Source organism: Hippoglossus hippoglossus, chromosome 2 (assembly GCF_009819705.1).
Source record: "Hippoglossus hippoglossus isolate fHipHip1 chromosome 2, fHipHip1.pri, whole genome shotgun sequence".
Lineage (NCBI taxonomy): Eukaryota > Metazoa > Chordata > Actinopteri > Pleuronectiformes > Pleuronectidae > Hippoglossus > Hippoglossus hippoglossus.
The window spans coordinates 8,690,114-8,716,387 of NC_047152.1; the positions used below are offsets into that span (position 1 = coordinate 8,690,114).

Genomic DNA, 26,274 nt, shown 5'->3' on the forward strand with positions numbered 1-26,274 from the left:
CAACAACTCAGACATCTCCTGAGTGTTCAGGTGAGGGATGCAGAGGCAGGAGGTAATGTTTTAATTCTGAATGTGATAACAGAGAAGTTACTCCCAGTCCAACTTTTCATGCATCGTAATCACAAGAAATCCACCATCCAATAAAAATCTGATAAATGAAACTGTAAAAAAGGGAATTTTGGCCATAAAACTCACGAGTACCTCGCTGGCAGGAGATCTGTGGCCGACAGTGGCTCACTGAGGGAATATTCTCCACCTGCGTTGACCAAACCATTTAGCATCACTCCTGCATCAGCAGCTTCCACAGAGGAATGTGTCTTCAGTTCCTTTCCCCCGGTGTTGAGGTTTATCATCTGGGCGGCTGGTAAAGATCACAGCCCTGTAAGTCATCTGTTTATTAGTTTATAACTAATTTTTAACATCATTTATGTTTGCACGTGAATAAAAAACATGCACGTCATTTTCCATACATGGTATTTTTGATGATTTTCTTCCACATTTTTAGCTAATGTGCAGTAAATTAAATATTTTAGAGATTTTAGAGATTTATAAAACAGAACCATACATACCCAGCTTAAGTACCAGCTTTATAGATCTGACTAAAAAACATCCATATGTTCTTTTCTATCCTTGCACATAAAACAGTCTTTGCCAAGAACGGACTCCTGCTGTTTCTGGTTCAGTGGGCGTACTCTACTGTAATCCTGAAGAAGATTCATTTACCTCGTTAGTCTCTGAGAAATGGCTCTTATCCAAAATAAGTTTTAAATGGCAGGATGATGAATTTATCCAAACACGTGTTGTGTGCTTAAAGATAATGATGGTAAATGCCAGACATCTGTTGACCTTCCACAGATACTTTATAGGGATTTCATTACTGACAGTTTGAAGTGGTTAAAGCTGTGTGTTTGTTGTTTTGTTGTCCACTTTGACATTTTAGAGTCAGATAAGGTGTGTTCGTGGGATTATACGTATACGTGTTTACCTTCTAAAGAAGTACGGCTTTGAAATAATCAGCAATGAGGTCAAAGGGAGTTTTATTTGAATTTTTCTTGACATAGTCATGTTCAAATTTAAATTGAACCAATGTCAGCGGGATAGTTCAACTCAGGTGAGACACATCAGGGCAGGTGCACAGGAGACAGGAAGTAAAGCAAGAGTGACACACAAGGTCATGGGTCAGTCACAGTTTTACTTATAACCAGTAAATGAACCTGCAGCAGAGAAAACATCCTCCTCTTGGTGCCTCTCTCTGTCTCCACATGTAGGACCTGGTAAACATCCTCCTCTGTCTCTGCTTCTCAGGAATGTCCTACACTGTTTATGTTCCTGATGAGAGCGAGCATGTGTGTGTCTGTGTGTGTCTGTGTGTGTCTGTGTGTGTCTGTGTGTGTGTGCCTGCCACCCTTGATAAGCCTAGACAACACTCTTGTCAGAATCACATATGTGTGTGGTAACGGGTGTGTTTAATGACGTCAGAGCTCTCACCTCTCTTTTGTGTCCACATTCCTGTTCAGCCTCACACACACACATATTAAAACGCTCTATTGATACAGTGTTGTGTTTTAGCATGTCATGTGTTGGCCAGTGTGACCGAATCCGTTTTTTCTTGTATAAACATCTGGATACAGATTTATTTGCTGAGCATCTCTATTAGAACCCATCAGAGCCAGAGAGAAACCAAACCACAGCCTTTTCCATATGGAAGGTTTATCTATTAAACTCTTTTATATTAGATCGATTTAAACAGGATCATGTAAACAACAGTGTTCTGAAGCCACTTAGGGGCCGTGGCGTCAGCGAGTTAAAGCAACGTGCACGTGTGAGCGCCCTGTAACAGCTGACTGACGGACCCATTCACTGACTCAGCCATTGATGTATGGGGTGAGGGGTTAAGTTATGCAGCACAAATAGGTTATTTCTATCATGTATGAGACCCTCTGGGGCATATAAGAGGGGGGGGGGCGGTAGATCAATACCAGCGTGTTGATCGATGCAAATCCTCCATAGGTCATTTACGGAGCCTTGCATCCGAGTCCTGTCCTCAGCCTTCATTAATCTGATCGATAAACGCTCAATCTAAACTCTGTATGAAACAATGGGTTTATTCCATGTGCAGAGACGCATTCAGGACACATTTTAACACCAAATGTGAACAGACGAGACCTGGAGATGTTCACTGGTGATCAAATCTCTCAGGAGGGATGTTAATACCACGTCTGAACAGGGCAGGACGTTAAAGAGCTCATGTGTGGTGACTGCTCAGTTCATCTTCCATGTGATGGACTGTATTTATAAAAGGTGGATGATGAATGGAGGTGGAGAGTTCAGGTGACTTCTCTATTTCAGCTGATGTGTTGGTGTATGGAACCATTTGCTTCACCGTGTCCTTGAGAAATGACACAGACACAAATATACTGAGAGAGAGAGTGAGTGGCTGTAAGTTAAGTTTAGTAGAGACAAAACAGAAACGCAGAGATAAGGAGAGGGCTATCGCAATGTATGGACGGCAAGGGATCGGAGGGAAAGGTTGTTTGACAAGGAAAGCGATCAGAAGAAGGTAGATTATAAGGGGAGAACAGAGGAAGCAGTTGGATGGGAGTGGATAAACAGATAACTGGAGATAGAAGTATTTAGAAATAGTATAGCGGGTAAAAAGAAGAATATGCACCAATATTAATGGTTTGTATCAGCGGCATTTACCGCAGAACATCACATTGCTCAACTAAATGAATGCATGTTTCATCAGGGGACATTTTTGTTGTTTAAGGACCATTTCCTTAAATCCCAGAACATGCTCTGTGCAATAAAAGAGCCCGAGCAGCAGGTCTGATCGAAGCCCTGTGACATATGGTCATAATAAAATAAAAAGCTTACATTCATCAAACTGTCTTACTTTCCTCTGCCAATATCAGGTTGAGCTGCTGTCACATAATCTTTTGATTGATGCACCGTTGCCCTTGTGAGCAGCGTAATCTCCACAACACTTGATTTACTTCTTCTAAACAGAAGTTCTTATTGTGGAGCTTTGATTACTGCTTTTTAGGAAGAAATCTGATGAGGCTGCCAAATTGTAATTGAAGTGGCCGAGCTCACGAGGAGAAATATCACAGGCTGTGCGGTGGATTTTCCCTTTAGCTGTGAGCCTCTCAGGGCTCATCGACCTTCATTCTATTGATCCGCTGCAAACCACCCCCAGAAAGCTTTCTGTTGAAAAGCATTTTCTCATCACATCAAAATGACAGAGTGCCTCATTATGCAACAAATACCCAGATAAAAAAACTGCCCGATCAATGGAGGTACTCTCTGCAAAACAAGATTTCTAACGAATCCTGCTCCGGTGGCACGAAATATGGTGACAGCATGGAGAGAAAGCAAAAATAGAAATACTTGTATGTCATCGTAAACCGATTAAATGGTCAAAATGAGGAAACATGAACATCTCAAATTTGTAATAACAAAGATGATGTTGCAACTAAATTAGTTAGAACTGTGACTCGGTTTGTAATAAAATTGACTTAGTATCTCGTCATTTTGTTGTAAAAGGAGTTTTTGTTTTTCTCATACGGAGGCAGGCTTCAATAAAAATCCTGTTTTTATTATGAATGCCTTTATGTGGTGTTCCTACTCGGGGGCCGGCCGTAGAAACTCAGCAGAGAGTCCAGAGGTTCTCACTGGGACGTTGGTGTTCTCACATCCAGCCTCTCTGGAGAATGTCCGGAGGTTCTCTGGAGTCCGGTGCGTCTCTGAAAGCAGCTTCAGACAGAATCTAAGCAGAAGTTGTCAAATTGACAGGTGATTTCTGGGAAATGCAGTATAAAAACATTACAGCATAAAAACAAAGATGGAGCCAAAGTGAATACGAGTGTGATATTGAAACCAGACACTGGTTTGCCCACACACGACAAGTCACAAAGCTTCGTTCACGCACTCACACACAAGGCACAGCATCTGATGGCTGCGAGGCTGCGTTCTCCTCCAGTCAGGGAACACGTTAGCGTGCAGTAAGACACTTGAAAACAGATGCAGCCTGCTGTTGTGAGTTAGCAGTAAAGTCTGAGCCGGTCACATCTCAGGCCTGTAATAACAGCCTGCTATCAAGGAGATCATCCCCAAATAATTCCCAGCTCTCTGTGGTTCCTTTTTAAATCAGTGGGGATATCCTATGATTTTCATTTTGTGTTTTGTCTGATAATATGGTATATAAATAGTCAGGATTCATGACAGTTGTGATGAGAACGCCTCAAGAGAACCCTTGTTCCGAGGGAATCTAAACATTCATTAAGACCAGGGTGGGAAAAGGTCAAAGGTCAAGGACTCGGTGGCTTCACAAAACGTGTGTTTAGCCTCTTGAACACGATATTTCAAGTCTGCTTCAAAGAGATTTCTTCAAATATTGACTCAAAAATTATTTGATTTGTAATATAATTTCAGAGCGATTTTTAAGTCAGTCTAAATAAGTTATAAATTATAAACTAAAAAGCTAATATGAAATGTCCAAAGTGTTTTGGTTATAGCTTAAAACAATATTCATCTTGAGAATCTAAAACTGCATTTTACATACCTAAAGCATAATTGTGACATGAAAATCTCTGCAGCTTCATTTACTTTATGCTCATTTGCGGTTTAGTTTTGGAGACGAGACACAACTTGCAATCAGTGACGGTGATTCAGGCTCAGCGTGGTCACGAAAACATCAGCAGGAAAACCACAGCAGCATCCGTCCACCGTCAGTCTCTGAAAAACAAACTCTCGCTGTAATGCTCGAATTTATCATCCGTTTATTGGTAGAATTTGACTGTGAGTGCTCGACTAACAGGTTTAGTTTGGCTGCTCAGTGGAAGTGAATTGGAGCTCGCGCATTAGTTTATTCAAGACTCCCACATCTATAATTCTGAGTGCACGCTGCTTTGATTTTGCCTGTTTGTCGGGTTTATTCAAAAACACGTTTCTTATAACAAGTCCTGACAGGGCTCCGCGTTGGCTTACATACAGCACTAACACACACCCATGTACATAAGAATGTGCACCCTGTGAGAAAGACAACTTATAATGTGCCATATCATGAGTTGTACTGTTTGTGTTGATTTGTGTTTCTTTGGTTGTGCTCTCGGCCTCACAGGGAATCTCTGAGGGATTGCTGGTTCGCAGAACCAAAAGTTCTGTTGGAGGTCAGAGTTTGGTTTCCCATAGAAAGAAGATGGCGAGGCTCCAGCGATTAGCTCATTGCTGTTCACAAAGATCAGGTATGAGGACAGCTAACCTGAGCTGACCACGCAGCAGATATCACACTCAGGGATTAACAGAGTACAACAGGCGAGCCATAATTGTGTGCAAGGAGAGTAAAGCCAAAAAGTGGCGCGTGTGCGTGCGTGCGTGCGTGCGTGCGTGCGTGTGTGTGTCTTGTGCACGTCCCAGTTGAGTATTTGACATTTTTAGTTGCTCGGAGGGACTTGAACGCAGCAAGTGCAGCTCTGAGAGACGGAGCAGGGGAGGGCACGGAGGCAGCTACTGTAACGGGACGTGCTCAGACACGAGATGAAAGAAAACAAACTCTTACTTCATCTCTCTGTCGCAAGAAAACCCTAAAGGGGCAAGGTAGTAATGTGGCAGATGTTTTCATTGCACACTGAAAAGGGTCTGATATCTACTCAGCTGACAATGGATGACAAGTGCCAGGAATTGTTCCTGCTGACATTAGGTATTCAGCTGCTACATCTCTGTAGTAAACTGGATGACTGGACTGGAAGCAGGATTTAAGACCTATACTGTGATATATACACAGTATATGCAGCTGTCTGGAAGTGATGTTGATGTTGCACACATGTTGCAGACAAACTATAACTTACTGCTCCTTCAATACACCCCAGGATGTTTCCAGGGATTATGATGAACAATGATATGATGAATAAATTCTCACCTGCTCTTCCTATATGCTCGATATCTTTAGTCTGTCCTGCACATAGGGATGAAACAGGTGACACCTGCACAATGTCCTCACTGACAAGAACATGTTAGATCTTTTATGTTCTTTATTGAGCAAGTGAAGACAACATGTGGGCATCTCTTCCTTCTCATACGCTTACAAAATCAACAAAATATGTCTGACGCTGCCTTGGACTCTTTTATCTCGTCGACTTCGGACATTTGAGATACTGGTTTTGTAGTTTCCTGTGTCCTGGGAGAGGGAGGATACCCAGACCCCATCTTTTCTGATAAAATACCTCAAAGAACAAATAGTATCTTACAGCTGCAAACCACACGGCTTATCATCAACTCTGAGGCCAGAGGAAGTCATGTCATATCTGTGGTTTTACTTTATTAACATTACAAGCACAAACACATGGCCTCTGGCTTCTGTCAGCTGAGTTTGACAGTTCTGGGATCACTTCTGCACAAATAGAGCCACTGTTAGAAATCCCACCTGATGTCAGATCACCTGGAGCCTGATAAACCAAATACTGCTCAGTTTGCCTGATTTATTAATTTGACTTGTTTATTTGAGAGTCCTGGACCAAATGATGACAAGCCTACGTGCCATGCGTTCGCCTAAAGCTTCTCCTGCTGACTCTGCTAAAAACTTTATACCCTCTGTAGAGCACATCAAGTTTATGTCGTTTACTTGGCCGCCAACTTAACTACCTAATGTACCGTCAAATGCATTGCCAAGCTAAGTGCAGTAAAAGTGTGTATGTGCGTGCTTGAAAGTGCCGTACTTAAGTATTTCTCAAGCTCAGAGTGCACATCACTTGACCCCCCAGCAGTTTGCAGCCTTATACAATATTACATCTTCAAGTTGTGTAAACAGAGCTGAAATTATGGAAAATGTGATTAACGCTGGGGCCTCACGTGCTCCCAGCTGCGTGAACCGAGGAAAGCGTCTGTGTTGCTATATTTAACCTATTTTAGATGTCCAGACACTGCTGTGTGAGATGCCGGACATTTACGCATCAGGCAAAACTCCCTCTGACCAAAGGGGAAATCCCTCCGCAGGTCATCCATCCTTTTCTCACTGCCTCCCTCCACTTCGCTGTTATTCTCCCTTTCCGTGTCACTGTTTGTATGCAAGTGAGCCATGAGAGTTGAGATGATGTAACAGTGAGGGAGCTGCGGTTTGCAGAGGAACTGCTTTCGTGAGTTTTGGGAGAGATCAGCTCTCCCTCCTGTCTGATTCATACTTTATGCAACAGTCAGTGAGTCTGGAATCCAGCTTAACAGGCCTCCAGAGGGTGGATGAAACTCAGATGTTCCCAAGATTCATATTAAGTAACTCTAAAGATAGCTTCAGCAATTTGATCCTGAATTGTGAGGAGCCCCTAAAGTCCCAACCTTGTGATAAGTAGAAGAAGATAAATAACTTGTTTGAGCAAAATCATTTATAGTAATTGTAAAAAAGTTCATATCTGCATAGTAAAGGCATAATTGGCTTATTCTCCCTGTTGTGTTTTGAATTTCTGTGGTTATTTGTTTGCACTTTGAATTTTTGTTTCCTGTTTTATTTTGTATTCATTCCTTGTGTCTATCTCGCTTTACTTCCTGTCTTTGTTCTGTTTCCATCCCTGTGATTCTCTGCACCTGATCCCAATGTGTTTCCTGTGTTTTACTGCATGTGGGTTTTGACTGTGAGTCTAAAATGCTTCTCTCATGGTCAAGATATGGAGGAAAACACAATGTTTGGCTTATATAGGTTCTTTTTAAATCCTTCTGGCGTGACTGATGAAGCCACTGAGATGCGTTTTAAGCAAAGAAACTAATCCCTGTTTACACTAGTTGCAGAGAGGGAGACATTCCTCACTCATCCCATCACCTCCTCCCCTGTCATGTTGATACTGGAGCAGCAGGGTGGCCCAAAGTCAAAGTGTCCTTCAGTCGGTAACTGATGGATACCAGCTCACGCTGAGCTGCAGGACAACATCACCAGAACCGTCTCGTGTGTCACTTTCTCTGGCTCTGCAGCTGCTGGAGATGTGGACGATGATTTTTCTTTTCTGACAGATTAATTTACAGTCACCTCTCTCTTCCAGCTGCCTTCAACAGAGCCTCTCAGTGTAGATCCAAATGTTATTGATCCTAATTTGAGCTGATAATGGAGGACAATAGAGCCTGCAATAAAAGTTCAGTGAGCCGGATTTAGTGGCATCTACAGATGGAGTCACTGAACCAAACAAATATTCTTCAGTCATTCAAGTGTGGGGAGGGGTTCGTATTCAAACCAATTCAAAACATGCAGTCTAGAAGTGCACCTGGACTAGTTTGCCTCCTGATCCAGCAGGGCGCGCTCACTATCAACTTGACCTATTGACCTATTGTCAGTAAAGTAAGTAATCTTGTGGTAATTAAAGCCGTTCTGAGCTGACAATCACGCCACCAAAGCTTCTGAGCAGCGACACGTTGAAGTGTTTTACGATCTGCAACATAGACAGCAGCTTTTGTTGAAACATGACAGTACGTTCTGTCATCATCATCTGTGTGGGCTGTGTCTATACTTGTCATTGATTGAATTACAGATGAGTGTCTGACATTCAAATCTCTTCTCTCTGTCTCTGTCAAATATCATTTCAGACATTCACTGTGACCGTCCTCCTCCCTCAGTCCCCTCCAGTCTCTCAAGCCCAGGTGAGTCCCCTCATCTCATCACGTTCAGATTCTCGACATTTTCTAGATCTTATCAACACCCACCAGTGTTTCGACCCCAGGGGGTTTCCTGTCAAATTCAAAATGACCAGAAACTCTGAATAAATGTCAAAATCCCCTTAAATCCCACATACAGGCCCTTTAAAAAAATTCCACCCTTATTATCCAGTTGTTTGCCCTTTACAGTCTTTTATATTTGAGCTGAGGTATCTCAACTGAAGCCCCTTGTTTTGATTTCGAGGGGGGGGTGGAGGAGAGAAGCTCTTCAAATAAATCTGAACGGTCCTCACCCTTCAATTTTGTGGTTTTGAAATATGTACACAATGTGACTGTGATTTCTGTGAGAAAGGCCTCGCACACAAATGAAGCCGTTTTAAAGGCTATTACCAGAAGAATGTTCCCTCATTACAGAGAGCGTGCAGGAGATGAGTTGTTAATTTTCAAATGGAAATCTGTTGTCAGGCTGGAAAAGCATTGCAACAAAGGAGGAGAGACCTGACTTTCTATTGGCTTATGTCGGCTTAGCTGGGATGTGACAGTCGAGATAGCGTCACCTGCTTGTTAAAAGTGTGTTTTGGAGAATGCGCTCTTGTTTCGACCATACTTGCAAACACAATGGAAAACATGACTCATTTTGCTGCAGCTCTATGTTCCCAAACATCTGCATTAATATAAAATACGCAAATATTTTTCTCTTTTCAAAATGTCAAAGATCTTGGGTTGATTTTGGCTCTGATGAGAATTTGGAAAACACAGCTCTCAGCTCAATCTGTGGAACCCCCTTTGGTAAATACGGTCAACCAGCAAGTGACTCTGCTTCTCGTTCTGACTCGTCCACTTCCCCTGAAGCTACGCCTTCCTGCTCCATGACCTTCTGATGACCTGATCAAAAGCCTCTCTTCTAACCTCTGAACTCCTGCTTGGGAGCTGTTGGCTGCACACAGAAGATAAGAGCAACTGTTTTCTTTCTTGTCTCTTAGTAATGAAGTAGTTTCAAACTATATTAAAAAAGATTGATGAGCAGAAGTATGAAGTAGAAGTATGAGAGAGGTTGTGTTGTACAGGAAACTGATATTTATACCTTATTTGGGTTTTTTATCTACAAGTTGTATTTTATTGAAGGCTTGAAATAATAATCCTAATGTAATATATTGTTTTTAGTTTGAAAACTAAATTATTCAATTAACCAATTATGAGCAAAAGCAACTTATTCTTTGTTAAACGCAAACCACAGCTGTAATAGCTGAAATAGTTTCATGTTCGATATTTTTCAAAAGCTGCATCTCCTTTTCTGAAGTCCCTCCAGCCTTTACTATTATGGCGCCACTCTCTGGAAACAGCAGCGTAATCTGCACACTGTCAAATACAAATCTTACACACACATGTCAGCTCCTTCCTTCCTCTGACCCAATCACAACACAAGAAGAGAACAAATTACCTCATTAACTAGACAGGGTTAATTAATCAACAAATCAATTATGTTGATTAAACTCGGTTAGCGCTGATATGCTCCTGATGTTTGGATGTAATTGTTTATTAGTGAGTCACGCAGCCAGTGAGTAGGATATGTTGGGGAACTATGGGCAATTATTGCAGGAAATTACATTCCTGTCTAATTGCAATAAAATGACGTGTGTTTCAATGGTGCAGGTTCGAGTCTGCATCTCAACACTGAGTATTCTGCCTGCAACGCTTGATTTAATTTGAGTCACGGTCTTTAAAGAGTCATGAAATGTCTCAAATTCAGATTGGATGGCTTTCAAATTTTCTCAGGCCACCTGTAGTTAAGTTAACACACTAAACGAAACCCTTTCCCGCTAGTTCGTTTATGAACATGGGGAAATGCAAGTTTAACGATAAGTGGCCAATAAGCATAACAAGTACTGGTGGTGGTTAAAGTCTGGAAGTGCAGCGGTGTGCAAGTATATTTTCACTTCTGTGTGCAAGTTTGGTTTTGAAAACAGCTGTAGACACCCTGAGGACTCATTGTGGATGATAAGTTGTGCTACAGGGAGACTGTGGGCTGGGGCTGAAGTGAATTCAAATCTTTATCAAGGTTCTTTTTTACACTTATCGTCATCTGAAAACCACACCAGACACAGGAAGTCCCCATTACATCACAAACTGATATATTCACATTATACTAGAAACACACACGTCAACAGACAGATGTAGTCGCTCTTACCTCAGTGGTGTTGGAGAGAAAGATGACAAGAGGGAGGGAGAGAGGTTTATTTGAAGAACAGATTGAGAGAGAGAAGAGCGATGAGCATATAAATGGGTGGTGTCATTTAATGTCTTTAATCCTGGACCATGACTCCCGACTATTGGATTATCTCATAGTCACTGGCTAATGGTGGAAGGAGCGGAGAGAAGGGAAGGGCGGAGGAAGAGAGGAGCTCTTTATGAAATCTGAATCCCTGGACTCTTAAATCTGGGGGTGGCACGGTGGTGAAGTGGTCAGCACTGCTTGAATCGCAGAAAGAAGGTTCATGGTTTGAATCTCGGGTTCAGCTGGGGTCTTTGCGTGTGGAGTTTTCATGTTCTCCCCATGTCTGCGTGCTTCCTGTTATTTGGACCGTGAATGTGAGTCTGAATGGTTGTTGGCCTGGTGTTCCGCTGGTGACCTGTTCAGGGTGTACCCTTCCTCTCGCCCACCGTCGGCTGGGATTGGCTCCTGCTCCCCTGCGGCCCCCAAAGGCTAAAGAGTTAAATCTGAACAGTTGTGTGGCTGCAACATGGAGGCAACACACTTCATTCTGATTGAGACTCAGGCCTTGTTCAGACCACTAGTTGACATTGAGCAGAGACTAGTCGTCCAGTTGTGGATTTCGCACGGTGGCAATGCGTCTGCAGCAGATATGGAGCAGGGGGTGCTGTTATTATCAAGTCATAGGCATGCATGTGACTTCAAAGCCGGAGATATACTTGCTTTTAACTACGTGTTTGCATCATCGCTGCCTCGCGTTTCCTACATCGGTTGTGCACGTGTTCAGAAACGCATCCCCAGAGCGTGTCCGTGAAATGCACTTGAGGGGTAGATCTTGTTTTCCAGAATTTACGAGATATTCAACCTCAAAAAATCCCAAGAGAAGTTTTCATTTAACTACTGTGAGAGCACCGAAGCAAACATCACCCGCCCGTGTAGTTAGATCCCCTTTTATTTTGGTTTATTTTACGAGATTCTATAAATGGCATTGTTGTTTGTTTGTTGACTTTGTGCACGTCAAGAGTTTGTGATTGTTCAGATGTAAAGTAAAGTAAATGTTGAGCTGTTTCATTAATAGTAGAAAAAGAGAGCAGGGTTTTTTTGTTAGGATCGTGTGGAAAACATGAAAAAGGAAAACCTAAAACATGTGTTTTGTTCCAGGCCGACATACAGAAAATGAAACACTCGTCTAAGAGAAGGTGCAGCTATATTCTCCACATCTGGAACCCATCCACTTTCTTGTGTGTGTGAGTGTTTGAAAACAGCAGGAAACAGGTCGGGGAGAATATTTGGTGGATGAGAAGTTTATTTACACAAGCCATAAAACACACACATTCACACGGGGTACTCAGTGCATTCAGTTTCATCGACAGTATTGAACAAAATACAAGACATACAGGCAGGAAGCATTGTGCACAATCCTACTATTGTAAATACACATTTTATTTTATTTTACTATTATCACTGTGTATTTTATAACTAAGACTGTCTGTAATGGAAACTTCTGTGATTCAGACCAATTTTGTTGATTTAGTTTTATTCTCTTTTACTATGACGATGCATAATAAGTTAAATAGAATAAAACTAAATGAACAAAATAGACCTGAGTCTTTATTACTTACTTAACTACTTGTTTTTATTTTGCTAATGGAGCCTCCCTGCTTGTTTGTATTGTATCAACCACGTGAGAAATCTTGAATATGAGATCAGGATCAACACACACACACACACACACACACACACACACACACACACACACACACACACACACACACACACACACACACACACACACACTCACTCACTCACTCACTCACTCACTCACTCACTCACTCACTCACTCACTCACTCACTCACTCACTCACTCACTCACTCACTCACTCACTCACTCACTCACTCACTCACTCACTCACTCACTCACACACAAAACCTATTGTAGGCACATATGTGGGATATTTGCAAAAAATACATTCACAAAAAAACACTGGCACACACACACATATAATAATAAGTCATTCATCCACAAAGTTTACCTGATGCTCATAGATCTTTTTTTACGTTTTCTGCTTTCCTCTAAAAATCCTGGCTTGTTGAGAACTTGTAATCTATTCTTCTCACACTTGAGGACAAAACTCTCTCAATTCAAACTGGATCTTGCGTAACCAGGACAACTCCATTATGGGTGGTTTTATTTTAGAGCCTCATGACTTGACATCCTGTGAAAATCTCCGGCGGAGGATTTTCTTGCCAGACAGTTTGGATTTCTCTCTGAAGAATAGAAGCAGTTCCCTTTCCCCACAGTGCTGTGTAATTAAATCCACCAAGTGTAACTGTCCACTAATACGCTTTAATACTGACGGATATAGTACGGGAGGGGAGATTTTACACGTGGAGTTTTATTGGTGGGCCTCCAGTTTCTGGCCTTGTTTAACTTGCTATTTGAACAATCAGCACGAGGATATAATCAGAGACTGTAATCATGATGTTCTTTTAATATGAGCTGTGAAATGGGGAAATCATTGGTTCCAGATGAACCGTCCTTTTTTTTCCCCACGTTGACGTGTCGACTAACTGAGATCTGATCTTTGGCACAATTTGAAAGTCAACAATGGCGCTTTTCACAGAGTAACAGAGGATTTACACTCCGCTGCTCAGTTTATTAGGTAATAATAATGCAGTCCTGCAGTAAATCCTCCTCCGTGATAAAGTTTACTATGATCAAACAGAATCTAGAATAAATAACATAAGATAAAAAAGACTATATACAACATTAGGCTGTTCTATAAATGTGCAATATAAAGATACAAGTTGTGTGACTGTGCAATTTGTCCAATTCTTTGCGTAATACTGTCACGTGCTACGATTATTTCATCCACCCTGTTTATATCATTGACATTTAAGGCCTAATGAAAGGAAACATGTTTGCAGTATAGTGTTGTTGTATTAGACTAGTTTTAGCTGGTTGTACCTAATAAACCGTGTATGTCCAACGCCTCGAGGACTAACACTTCAAATTGTATAAATAAGTGAGTGTGAGCTAATTAAATTAAACTTTTATGTGTGCGTTTTATCTGCCCTCATTTAACAATACAACAAGTAGACGTTTTCAAGTCCAAAGGGAATTGCAGTCTCATCTAATGATATCTTATATCATATGCTACATACTGATGAATGAAATGATGAGCAACCTTTACCGCTCTGATGGAAGTCATGACCATATCGTACCAGAAGTGGTTATTTCCCTTTCATCCAGCAGGGATCTGGTAGGAATGCGAAGGGTTAGGGTTTCCAAAGCAGAGCAGAGGTTAAGGTCAAAGGTCAAGTGAAAAGATAATGTTCTCAAGATGATGACCCCATGATCACTGAAGTGTTGAGAAGAGAAAGACGTGCCTCAGATATCTCTACACCTGTGTCATCCCACCATTCTATCTTCTATCATTGTGATCCCAAGTGACCTGAACGTGCCACATTTAGCTCTGTTTCTATTTACTTGATTTTATATGCATCTCTATACAATTACATATTAATGGAATGTGAGAATGGTTTGAAAAAGCAGCATTTGAATCAGAGATGTGTGAGGACGTGTCCAAGCAGCAGTTACCTCTCCCTCCCTTTGGGGTTTGTCCTGAAGCGTAGAGATAAAGTCGAGATACCTCTTGCAGTTTCCCAATTCCAGAAGTAATTCTTTCCCATCAGCAACCTTTTCCATTTAACAGATTCACTGATATATCACACAAGCAGCAAAGGAGACACAATGTTGAGCTTTTATACTTAATACTTTAGCTCCATCCACACTGTTACCTTTTCGTCTGTAAAAGAGAGAGTAGTGTGGACATCAGGCCTATCTGTGGCTGAGTTGATGTGTTTTCAAATTAAAACATCAAGTATGGATGCAGCCCTAAAGCTCTAGAGAAGTCACTGTGCATTCCACATGCATACAATGTACTGAAATGCTAGAAGCAGTTGGCCTCCAGCTGACAGAGCCTGATAAGTAAGACAGTAAGATCCGTTATCTCATGGAAACGCCCCAAAAATAAATAAAACACCCACTACTAGGAATAGATGTGGAGGTGCATGAAAGCAGAAATCACACTGTCCGTTCACGTGTCCAATAAATACACATATCAAACCATAACGTGGTGTTATGGTCATAGATTTTCCACAGATTGAAAATGGGCGGTGTAGTCCAGCGTTTTGCGAGACAGTTCGATGTTAGGGGTATTGGTTTTACTGATAGATGGTTGACACATGGAGCCCCTGGAGGCTCCTATGGGGGCCCGGCACGCCGACGCCCAGAAAAAGTGCAGCACGCTGGGGGAGAGGAGGATGAACACCCAGGGGTCGATGATGGAGTTGATGGAGATGAAGCGCAGGGCAATCAGGTCCATTCCGTGAGACTCTGTACCAGGGTTTATGGAGTTCATGTACACCCGGATCTGAGCGGAGGGGAGTGAGAGAAGAGAAGCGGCGTGTTAAATTGGCTCTCAGGGTTTAATCCCACTCTTAACATCAGCATCAGCCACATCCTAGTTTGCATCCTGATAATAAATCCCACACTAAACCATCTACAACTTCTACACACAGCACTTTTTCTACCACACATCATTCAGACGCTGCAAACACAGCCGTCAGGGATAATTAAGGGTTCAGTGTCTTGCCCAAGGACACTTCAGAATGCAGATGGGAGGAGCTGGGGATCGATTAGAGGACGACCGACCTCCTGAGCCACAGCTGCCCTCTGTTTGTGTGTGTACGTGTGTGCTCATGGGTCAGAACATCAGCATGTTAGCAGGCATGGCTGCTGCTCTGAGGTAAACGTAGTAATGAATAAGACTGAAATAAATTGAAGATGCACATCAACCTCCACCTTGCTCTCCTACACATGGAACAAGTGGAAACAGGCTTCAGTTCCAGCTGTTTTTACTCGTAGCATATGGACCAAGAGCAGCAGACTTCACGGATTGTTTCCCTCTCTGTGGTTAAAGTATGTCAGTGATATCAGCTACTGCAGTGACGGGCTGGAAGGAGAAGCTGTGAAGGTTTGGAGCCAGTGCATTAAGACAATCCATGGAAGCTGTGACTCAATCACGGGTTTAGAAAGTTGCGCTGCTGTTCTCTCTGGGGGTCGCAGAGGAACAATATCCAGTTAAATGTGACGGGAAGAAACCACCTTGCAACTGTTTATATTCTTTTCTCTGACATTTTACCACCTTCCACCCATTCTTGTCTTCTAGCTTTTCACTGCTATTTATTCATTCTCTGTTTCCTGTCCTCCACTATGAAGCTTTTCTTCTGAACTTGCTCAGGTTTGATTCCTGTAAAAACTTCCTGGGATGGCAATGATGGAAACGGTCAATTTGCAGTCACACAAAACGATGGTGGAATCATTCCCTTTCAGACTTTAACAACTGTCCCAAATCTCCATCCTTCCATCTCAGCTCTTTTCACTTTTCCACATTTTCTCACTGCATTAAAATGGCAATTAGTTCCATGACTGGTTTAGGAAACGTTACATCACTGTGACACCAAAATCAACAACAAACAATACAAGTCAGAGACCTTTGGAATAAAAGATGAGTCATAACAACCCCAGTGACAATCTAAACGAATCCACATGTGATCAATCCTGTGATAAGTGACAGACCTTCGCATGTGTGTGAAACAAAAACTGTGAACTCCCACTCACTTTCCTCTGCTGTCGAAGATGAATGCTTTTCTGTAACTCACGACATGATACGATACGTGATACATGACCCGTGTGAGTGTATATGGAACAGTCGACTGAAACACATCCTGCTACTGTAGCTAAATTTGTCTTTCTCTACCTCTCCATCAATGTCTGGGTGAACAGTCTGGCCTTTTCAATTTTTAATGCTGTCAGAGAAAACATCAGTTTCATATTGGCAGAAAAAATGTAATATGACCTTGTGTGTGTAGTGTCTCAGATTGTGGTATCACATTGCTGGACACCCGTGAGAGTTACATTTAATGCTCTTAATAAATTATGCAATTCTCTTATTATTTAGTGTGTTTGAATGTGTAGCGTCGAGAAGCCGTGCGACCTCAAAGCAGATGTGAGGTGAAAGACTCGTTTGTCACTGTTGCTACGTCTGTCAAAAGATGACTCCTCATCATGATCTTTAAAACAATTAGTCTTTCCTTCCAGACAGAGGGAAACACAAGCTGGCTTCTAATTTAGTTTAGTTTTTTTTACCTGAAATGACAACTGGCTATCAAGATAATTCATGTTGACATTTATGAATTCGTTGAAATGCCGTATCTAGATTTGAATGTTTCTGGCTGACTCATGTTGGTTTAAAACCTTTTTGAAGTCATTATTTCCTTCACCCAACAAAACAGTATCGATCAGGCTCTTGTGTCTGTATCTGTTTATAGACACAGCTCCTCTGCACAGGAAACTCAGGTCCTTGCTGCTCTGCTCACACACTGGAGCTCAGTTTAGATACTTAGAACATCAGCTTAACAGTGAAAAGTAAAGTAGCTGCTCTTCGTCTAAAGAGCTGTTTCCTGAGGAAACAGCTCTTTCCTAAATATTAAATTCAGTGTGATGCACAATTTGGCAGAGATGATGGTTTCTCTGCATTTCAAGCCACAACTGCGATGCAACAACAAACCAAATTGCCCATAATTGTTGTCTGCAGTAAAGTGCAAAGCATCATTAACAGCAGGGGAAGCTATTGATTTCCTATTAGAAGTCCACAGTGACACTTTCAGAATCTACAGTGGGTGGTTACAGATGAAAACAGGAGTCAGCATCATGCCTCCTTCACTTTTCTCTCTGTACATGCTGCTACTCGGTCAAAACACAAAGTCAATGTTATTTTTAAGGATTATTTTCTGTAGTAATTAAACAAATATATATTCTAAGTTTGTTTGGGTGGCGCTAGCAGGTTTGAGGTTACTGGGAAGTAATGCTCTCACTCCCAGTACCATGGAACTTGAAAATCAATTTCTTCTTTTTGACCTATTGACCCATTGACCCATTGAGCTCATTTAACCTAATTGCTAATTGCTGTTGCACTTAAGGATTTATGGGATTTATGAGGGTCAGTTCACCCAAACTACAGTAACACATCAAGAATAAAGCATGTGTTTGTCATGTCATCTTACCACTAGGGGCAGCGTGCATATGATGAAGATGATGGTCATAAACACCAGCAGGATGAGATGCTCCACCTCCTCGGCCATGGACATCACTCTGCGGTCATTGTTGGATCTTATGGTTCCCATCACCGAGCCACCGTTCCTCTTGCGGCGTTGGTACATCTTGAAAAGCTGGTACACCACGAAACCGTTGCACGCCACAATGGCCAACACCAGCAAAAACATGATAGTGGCGTACAGGTTGGCGTACGCGCGGTGCTTACTTGGCTCTGGGTTCATGTCAATGAAGCACCACGTGCCAGGGCAGTACTGAACATAAGTACCAAGCCCGGCAAAAGGCAGGAGACAGAATATCACACATAACATAAACACTGATGGGATGGTGATATAGGCACATTTCTTGGTGACATGTCGGGTGTACAGGTAGGGGTATCCAATGGCAAAGCATCGCTCTAATGCCATCATGAAGAGGAGCGACAGGGTGGCCAGACTGAAGAAGGTCATGCTGACACCAAAGTACGAGCACACATTAATAGTTTTAGACGACATCCCCACCATGGTGGTGTTGCGTGAATATGCCACCTGCACCAGTGGGCTGACCAGGCAGGTCCCAGCCAAGTCCGTGAGCACCAGCACCGTGATGAGAACGTGAAACAGTGCTCGCCGCGACGCGCCCCCGCTCCTTGTTTCTCTGCGCCGCCGGATCTCCAGGATCACCAGTGCAGCTACGTTGCCAAAGATGCCCATGGCGAACATGATGGCGCTGATCAACGGGCTTTCGGCTGAGTCGATGTGTTCCTGGGTGTGGCACAGCTCGAACTTTGAAGGCATTATGGCTGAAGACTGACTGATGTTATTCAGGAAATCTGTCTCTGATCCCAAAAGAGTGTCACAAAGGTGTCATCAAGTAGTTGTCTGCAGCCATCCTTTAAAAAGAGAGGAAGAGAGAACATGTGTGAGATTCAGACCTGTCACCATCGATTGATTGATTAGTTGATCAGGAGAAAATTGCAATGATTGATTAACTGATCATGTCGAACATTTGCTGATTCCACTTTCCAAAAATGTTATGCTTTTCTTTGTCATATACCATCGTAAGATAAATACCTTCGGTAAAATGTCTGGCATTTCAACAACAAATTACAAAAATACAATTCCCAAATTAATCAAAAAAAATGATAACTTGACATAAGCCTTAAAAATGTATAAAACATCACATTGTTATTGAAAATGACAGATTTTTGCTCCTGAGTGAAGATTGTGATTTTAAACTCTTTACTTTCAAATCAGAAGCTAAAGCCTGATTTTGTTGTTATGCTTTGCTGCAGATGAGAAGCTGGCAACAACATTTGATTGATGGCCACTTATTGAGATGAGATGCAGCATCTTTTGTGGAGGATGTTTGCAAGTGTTTCTTATTTCAGACTCTTTTGTCAACATCGCTGACGAAACACCAACATGTCGCTCCTCTGATCCCATTTACACAGAGCAGGGGGATTACCTCTGCGTAAACTGAAAGATTCCTGCGCTTGAACTTTGCTCCTGATGTGAAAGCCCAAGTTTCTCTTCTTCATTCATCCATCTATCCAGCCATCCATCTATTACAGTCCTACATAATCGTCTGTGTGTGTGTGTGTGTGTGTGTGTGTGTGTGTGTGTGTGTGTGTTACTCACCCACATGCTGTGTCCGCAGCACTTTGTTTCCACTCAGGTGATGCGTTCAATGGCTCCAAATGTCATTGACACGCACAATAACTGTCCCGGGTTACACGTCCGCTGCGCGCCTCCAAAACACGACGAGAGAGCTGGGACAGATGTGTCCAGCTGTTGCACGTGTTTGGTAGAAAAGCTGCGGTTGAGACACGCAGGTGTGACCGCAAACGACACCAGATTACGTTTAAAAAAAAACTTTAAAAAGTAAGAAATTGAGGTTTTGGCACAAAATGCGCGACTCTCCTGGATTCACGTTGCGCGCTGCGTTCTCCGGACAACAGGCAAAGTTATATACAGAATGAATGTATGAGATTGATGCCGAATTGAAGATCGACCAATAACACACGACTTGACTTCATGTAGACTGCACAAGCGCTCACACGCGTGTTGCAGTGCGCGAGGAGAAGCTATACCGGAAGATTTCGAAACGGGCTATTGTTTTTACGAATTACACATCCGCATTACGCACCGGAAAAAAACCGTTCTCACCTTTTGTTCAACCTGCTCCCGGGATGCAGACGCTTTGTTTCGGTCTCGCGGTCCAGACTCGAGTCGCACGGGACCAACAGTTAAAAATAAATGCGTTAGTTTCACTTGTGGAGTCACTCCGGTTTAAAAGGTGCGGTGTGTGAGCGGAGAGGCGCGCGGCACTGGGACGAGCCATGACTGGACCCGGGGTACAGGGACCGAGGCAGTGACGTCACAGGTACACCCAACCCTCACATGGCTGCAGTTGGTGTAAATTACCAAAGACACAGTTTCTTTAATCACCACTTTATCCTCATTAGTGTGTTGTTGCACGTCTCAATCCCTTTAGTGCACTAGTTCACTCACATCCTGTCTATTCCCTGAGTCTTTAGACTGTTCACTGTGTTGTGTACTTGTGTCACTTGAGTACTTCATATGTTGCATACTTACATGTTTTCTTTACTTTTATGTTTACACCGGGCATTAGAGAGAAACTGTATTTCAATCCACATCCTGCACATCTTGCAGAATTGACAAGTAAGTTGCCTTTGACCATTTTATTATATTTATACGCCTTCACATCCCTTTAAGTTGAACTTATTTTAAATCAATTCAGTTACTAAAAATAACAATGGTGGGAAAAAAGAAGTGAAATAGAAACTGTTTATGTGAACCGGGATATTCTGGGGAATATGCAACCCTCAGTGACCTGTGCACATGATTGTGTGTGTGTGTGTGTGTCTGTGCAACCATGGCATCCAAAGTATGGGTTTTGACTCCAGTGTGAAAGATGTGTGTTTGAGTTCCTATATGTGAGGATCTCCCATTGGGATGAATGTGAGTTGGTCTTTGGCAGTTGACTTCATAAAGCGGTGACAGATCCAACATGTCTGCCCGTCTTCTAACCGACAGCATCTCCTCTCCCTTATGATTACTACATGGCCAATACAACACATTTACCTTCAGGGTTGTTCTGTGCGTTTCTTATTATTTAATCAATCCCTCCAGAAGATCATACTGCAACATCTGCTCATGTATTAGTATATTATTTTATTATAATGGTTAAAAATGGCTAAAAAGACATCAAAATTCTGACATGTATTCAAATCAAGCACACTCATGGCTTGGAATCTTATATTACAGTAAATCTATGAGTCAAATCCTTTCCCTGGAAGAGGATTTATAATCATCCCTGAGGACGACAAGTTGTGATTTAATAGGTTGAGAATGAATCACGTATAACATTAAATGATGTCACAATCCATAAATGTTCTTTTGCACTGATGATGACAGAGTAGAAGGTTTTTTTAAATTTATGTTGTGCTTAAACGTTTTTTCTTGGAGAAAACTTTTTATTAGTTTTGTAACTTCTCTCTTCTTTTTCTTTTAATAGAAGTTGTCTTGTCAGGATGTTTTAGGCTGAGCACACGATAACAATAATATAAATTAATGTAATTGAATAAATGATCTGGATTTACGCTGAAAGCTGGAAATGATGCCGACACTTACACTCGAGGGCTTTTATTCCATTAACGAATTCTTAATTATGACATATTATTATGATGCCATCGCTTCTTCCTGTCCCACTCCGCCCTTCTCTCTTCCTGCTCCACCACGACCGTGCACGTTTTCATATTACTCACATTACTGGTACAAACACACAGCGGTGCTTACAGAACAGGGTCACATTCTACAACCGGACTCATTCTGAAGGTTATTTTTACACCCTGCTTCATTCCTCCTCTCTCCTCCTGTTGCTTTTCTTTCTCCCTATTTGTCTTTCTCCTTTTACCCTTGCTCTATATTTCTCTCCATGCCTGATTGACCTTGTTCTTTGCCCTCACAGACAAAAAAACGTCTGTTTCTCTTGCCTTCCTCTCTTGTTTCTATCCTTCCCTAGATTTTCTCTTTTCCCGACCGTTCCCTTAGTTTCTCTTCCTTTTCCTAGGATTTAGTTTCCTTCCATCATTGTTTTTTTTATCCAAAAGCTAAAATCTCTGCCACTTGATTTTTGAACGTTAATGATATAAAAGCTTGAGTTGTAGATAGTGATCCTCACTGTCTCTTCTGTTATCGATCAGGGCTCAGCTCACTAATCCTACAGTAGTTGGTAAACAGCCTTTGTTGAGGCCTGGCGTCAGTCAGAGTGCTGACAGGGGCTGGATTTATTGTTAGTGTCTCTCTCTCTGTTGCAAAAAACAATGTCAGCAAAGCATCAGGTTCACAAGAATGGCAATAAATTAATTTTGTTATTAGAGTTTATCATGTTACAAATTATCCATATTTATACGTAGTAAAATATAGATTTTAGCGTTAACACACTAACTAAATACAGTTTTCTATAATATACTTTGCTGCCATTCACTTGGCCTTTGCCTCCACCTTGTGGTCACTCTGTGTAAGTACAAACATACAGAAGTTGAATTTAGGATGAATATGAATATTTTGGTTCATGTTTATACAATTTATGTACATACATGTTTTTTATTTCAATATTTTTTTTTTTAATGTTTATAATTTTTTTAGCAAGCAAGGTAATATATGCAAGTAAACTGAAACACACCCTTTGCCTCTGCCCTTATCTTTGATTATCTTTGAGATATGTCTTGAACTCTGTTTGACTCAATCTGTAGCCACCTGCCTGTGGGGGGGGGGGGGGGTTCCTCTGCAGCAGAGAACGATCTGAAACCTGCACTGCAGCCGTCTGGGCTTCGTTCCCCCGAGTCTGGTCCCCAGTCAGTTCAACACATGCCGAGCTGGACTGAAGTCAGGTGACTGACGTGGCCAGTGAAGAACTCGACACTTAGCTGAACATCTCTGTCTGGTTTGAATCACAGCCCACTGTCGTAAAATAGAACTGGAATCAACGCCCAGCAGCTGTTTGCCTCAGACAACCCGTGCAGGTCCACAGACATTTGTATTTCCAGTCTCATGAGGTCACAATGACCTTTGAACTTTGACCACTGAAATCTAGTCAGTTAATATGTGAACATTTGTATTAGTATAAGTATTTTAACAAAACACTTTTTGGATTTTCTTCTCATTTCAGTCACCTGCTCTGTCTGTTAAGATAAGGAGCCCACGATGTCACTTCCTGTTTTCTCCCAGGCCGATGTCTTGTTCATCCTTCACTTCTGGTCAGTCGCCCTGATGAAGGACAGGATGCCACAACCAGTAGGTGCATTTTTTTTAATATTTTCCATGCTATAGCCACAATAATAAAGTAAATTTGTTAAGTTTGTCCATTCAGTTAAAAAAACGTTTCTCTTCCTGGTTTCTTCCATGTTTGGTCACTGTTGAAGTGATTTTCTGGGTGTTGTGTGATGTTCAGGTTGTAATTATACAAGGGGAAACGCACAACTTCCTCAAATTAAGGAAAGACTAAACATTATAAACCGAGTAAAAAGAGTACAGATAAATTAAAATATATGTTAAAAAATGAAAATATTTAATCAATAAGATTATAATGTAATACCATATGTCGATGCCATTTTAATATTTCAGTTGTAGATTACATTTTTTAAATAGTTTGTGCATCCTGCAGTACACTGTTTCAGACAGCAGGTGGCACACAACAACAAGTGTTCAAAGGTTCACTAACTTTCAATAAGTGAATCATATAAAATCAAATGAAAAGCTGCTGTAATGTTTTGTACACTAATGAATAATCTATCTATAAATCTCTCTCTCCTCTTTATGGCCTTTTCCAGTATGAAACACTAACCTTGTCAGGACCAGTAGACCTCATGGGGACCAAAGCTCATGGTCCTAATGAGGTTTAACATAATGTCTGAGGTCCTGGTTAAGGTTAGTGGTGACATGTGGATTGTGGTGAGGTTACGGTGGGGGTTAGTTATGAAGTGGTCATGGTTAAAGTTATGGATAAAGGTTTAGTTAGACTCTCCACAATGAATGGAAGTCAATGTAAAAAGTCCTGACAAGTACAGCTGAACAAACCTGTGTGTGTGTGTGTGAAGCAGAGGTTTCACAATGTGTCTTATTCATTGTTGTGAAACAGATAGAGTTACATCCGGATTAAAAATGCTCTATTTGTCTTTTCTTTAATACGAGCCAGATGTTGCATCCAGCAGTGGGCCCGCTGTCACTCAACCCTCCTCCGACCAATCAGAGCGAGTCCAGACTCCTCCCTCCCTCCCTCCTCTGGGGCTTGTGCAGAGGAGCACTGAGTTCTCCTTCTTCTTTCTGCTCCCTCTCTCTCTCAGTGTCCATCTGAGCCTCTCTGCTTCTGATCCCTCACAGTGCAGAGCTCTACAGTCATGGAGAGAGGGGCAACGTTGGCCGTGTGTCTGCTGTGCTGGAGCTGCAGTGTGGTTTCAGCCATCCAGAGGGCTGACATGTTCCCTTATGGCCTTTTAAGTGGAGACTCTATTCTGACTGAGGGCGACGATGAAACCTCCAGAGTTCTGACCCTGACCAAACCCTTATACTTCTACAACTCCCTCTTCACTCAGCTCTATGTAAGTACACGTCCATTCACACTCCTTTGAATGCTCGGAACTTTATTCTCCGGCTGTGCAACTAGTTTCTAACGTTGTTATTTTGCAGGTGATGTGTGCAGCTGAGCAGAGCTTTTATTATTCTGTTAAATCACAGCAGTGACTCTTGGTTCAATATGAGCTGATGCAGATGTTTCTATTGTTTCTTCCTTATGTGTGCATTAGATTTCACTCACATCTAAACTCCCCCCTCTACAGTGTATTTACATATTTACATTCCCTGCATGTTTCATTCAGCATTCATGTATCTCCTATATGCTCAAATATCTGCAAACGTCAAACAGGCTGATAGTAAAGAAAGAATTGTAAAAATCATTATCGCATAAGTAGAATTAAAGGATGTTTGTACTTTACACTTTAAATGTTGTTGCATTATTTTAGCAGTTTGTTGTCTTTACCCTTTAGATGCTAATGTATTAATTTACTTCTTGCCTCCGATGTTTTATATTTAGTTATTATGTTATTATTATTATTACTGATGTGTTTGCAGCATTTTAATCCTGTAGCTGTTGCACTTTGAGCTACATTCAACTACTTTGCATCACATTCTATCAAATCAGATGTTTTGTTTGTGTAAATTTCTAATTAATGTGTGGATTAGCATAATAGTAGCATCAAACAATTACTTTATTAGGGGATACAAGTTCATGAGGGTTTCCTGATAGTGGTTCTGCAGGATTCATCAATCTGTGACTCTCTGTGCTTCTAGGTGGCCACCAATGGAATCATATCCGCCCAGGACTTGCCGATGGAAAAGCAATACGTTGACGACGGCTTCCCCACAGATTTCCCTGTGGTGGCTCCGTTCCTGGCCGACATCGACACCAGCGGAGGACGAGGACAGATCTACTACCGGGTGACAGAAACACCCAGCGTGCTCAACAAAGTGGCCCAGGTCTGTCTATCCACAGCAAAGAGAGAAATCAGTTCTGAGAGTATTCTTGTGCAGTGCTTAACTCCAGATTTGGATTCTTCCTTTCTTTCAGTTCTCCATCCATTGTTCACTCCATGTTTCCTTTTTTCTTTTCTCCTTCCTTCCCTCCATCGCTCATTCATTCATTCATTCATCTGCTCACCCAGGAAGTACACCGAGGGTTTCCAGATGCATGGTTCACTCCCACACACGCTGTGGTGGCAACATGGGAGAACGTGGCGCCGTATGAGGAGCAAACCCGAACCAATGGTCCTTCAAACAAGGTAAGACCGTGGAGGGATGAGGCCTCCTTGTCTTTATGTGTATTCATTTACCAATAGAAGTCACGCCAACACCTCAAGATATTCTGCTAATGTGTTGTCTTGTGAAACACGCAGCCCCAAATTCCTGGAGGTTGTGCATCACTTGTAATCAGCCTTGGGTGGGGGGTCTATTTGTAATCCCCCTTCCCCTCCTAATCTGCCTCTTAACCTTTTGAAGGGGTTAGAGGTCATCTCTCAGGGTCATCAAAGTGTCCCCTCCCTTCCCAACTCGTTATCCCCCCCGCCCTGCAATTCACACACAGGTAGACACAAACATGCCTCGACCCTTCGTGTTGTCACGCTCTGTTGGACATTACTTCCCTCCCTGTTCGTCAGACATTTAATCAATAACTTGGATTTCAATAAAAAGGT

The 26,274-nt window shown here is 42.0% G+C and overlaps 2 protein-coding genes across 7 annotated transcripts in view; one reads left to right on the forward strand and one right to left on the reverse strand.

Annotated features, from left to right (window-relative positions):
* nid2a (nidogen 2a (osteonidogen)) overlaps positions 1–26,274 on the forward strand; it is a 53,202-nt gene continuing 26,928 nt past the window's right edge. Inside the window, exons 1-6 of one of the 3 annotated variants that reach the window (XM_034605701.1) lie at positions 1–30; positions 8,563–8,616; positions 23,199–23,323; positions 24,225–24,627; positions 25,376–25,561; positions 25,747–25,863. In XM_034605701.1, the coding sequence (XP_034461592.1) occupies positions 24,427–24,627; positions 25,376–25,561; positions 25,747–25,863 (504 nt within the window). In that variant the 5' untranslated portion in view covers positions 1–30; positions 8,563–8,616; positions 23,199–23,323; positions 24,225–24,426. Of the gene's footprint in view, positions 31–8,562; positions 8,617–20,300; positions 20,388–23,198; positions 23,324–24,224; positions 24,628–25,375; positions 25,562–25,746; positions 25,864–26,274 lie in introns of those variants that run through there. The other 2 variants (XM_034605709.1, XM_034605694.1) reach the window with 2 other exon arrangements.
* Positions 12,713–20,248, reverse strand: ptger2a (prostaglandin E receptor 2a (subtype EP2)). 4 transcript variants are annotated; one of them, XM_034607431.1, is made up of 5 exons: positions 20,171–20,243; positions 19,643–19,817; positions 17,975–18,894; positions 14,678–15,279; positions 12,713–14,644 (listed from the first exon to the last, which is right to left on the reverse strand). In XM_034607431.1, the coding sequence occupies exons 3-4, from the start codon at positions 18,797–18,799 to the stop codon at positions 14,992–14,994; spliced, it is 1,113 nt and encodes a 370-aa protein (XP_034463322.1). In that variant the 5' UTR covers positions 18,800–18,894; positions 19,643–19,817; positions 20,171–20,243; the 3' UTR covers positions 12,713–14,644; positions 14,678–14,991. The 4 variants fall into 4 exon arrangements, with proteins under 4 accessions (XP_034463322.1, XP_034463330.1, XP_034463337.1 ...); XM_034607439.1 differs by having other exon boundaries at positions 19,643–19,792; positions 20,171–20,238; XM_034607446.1 differs by lacking the exon at positions 19,643–19,817 and having other exon boundaries at positions 20,171–20,248.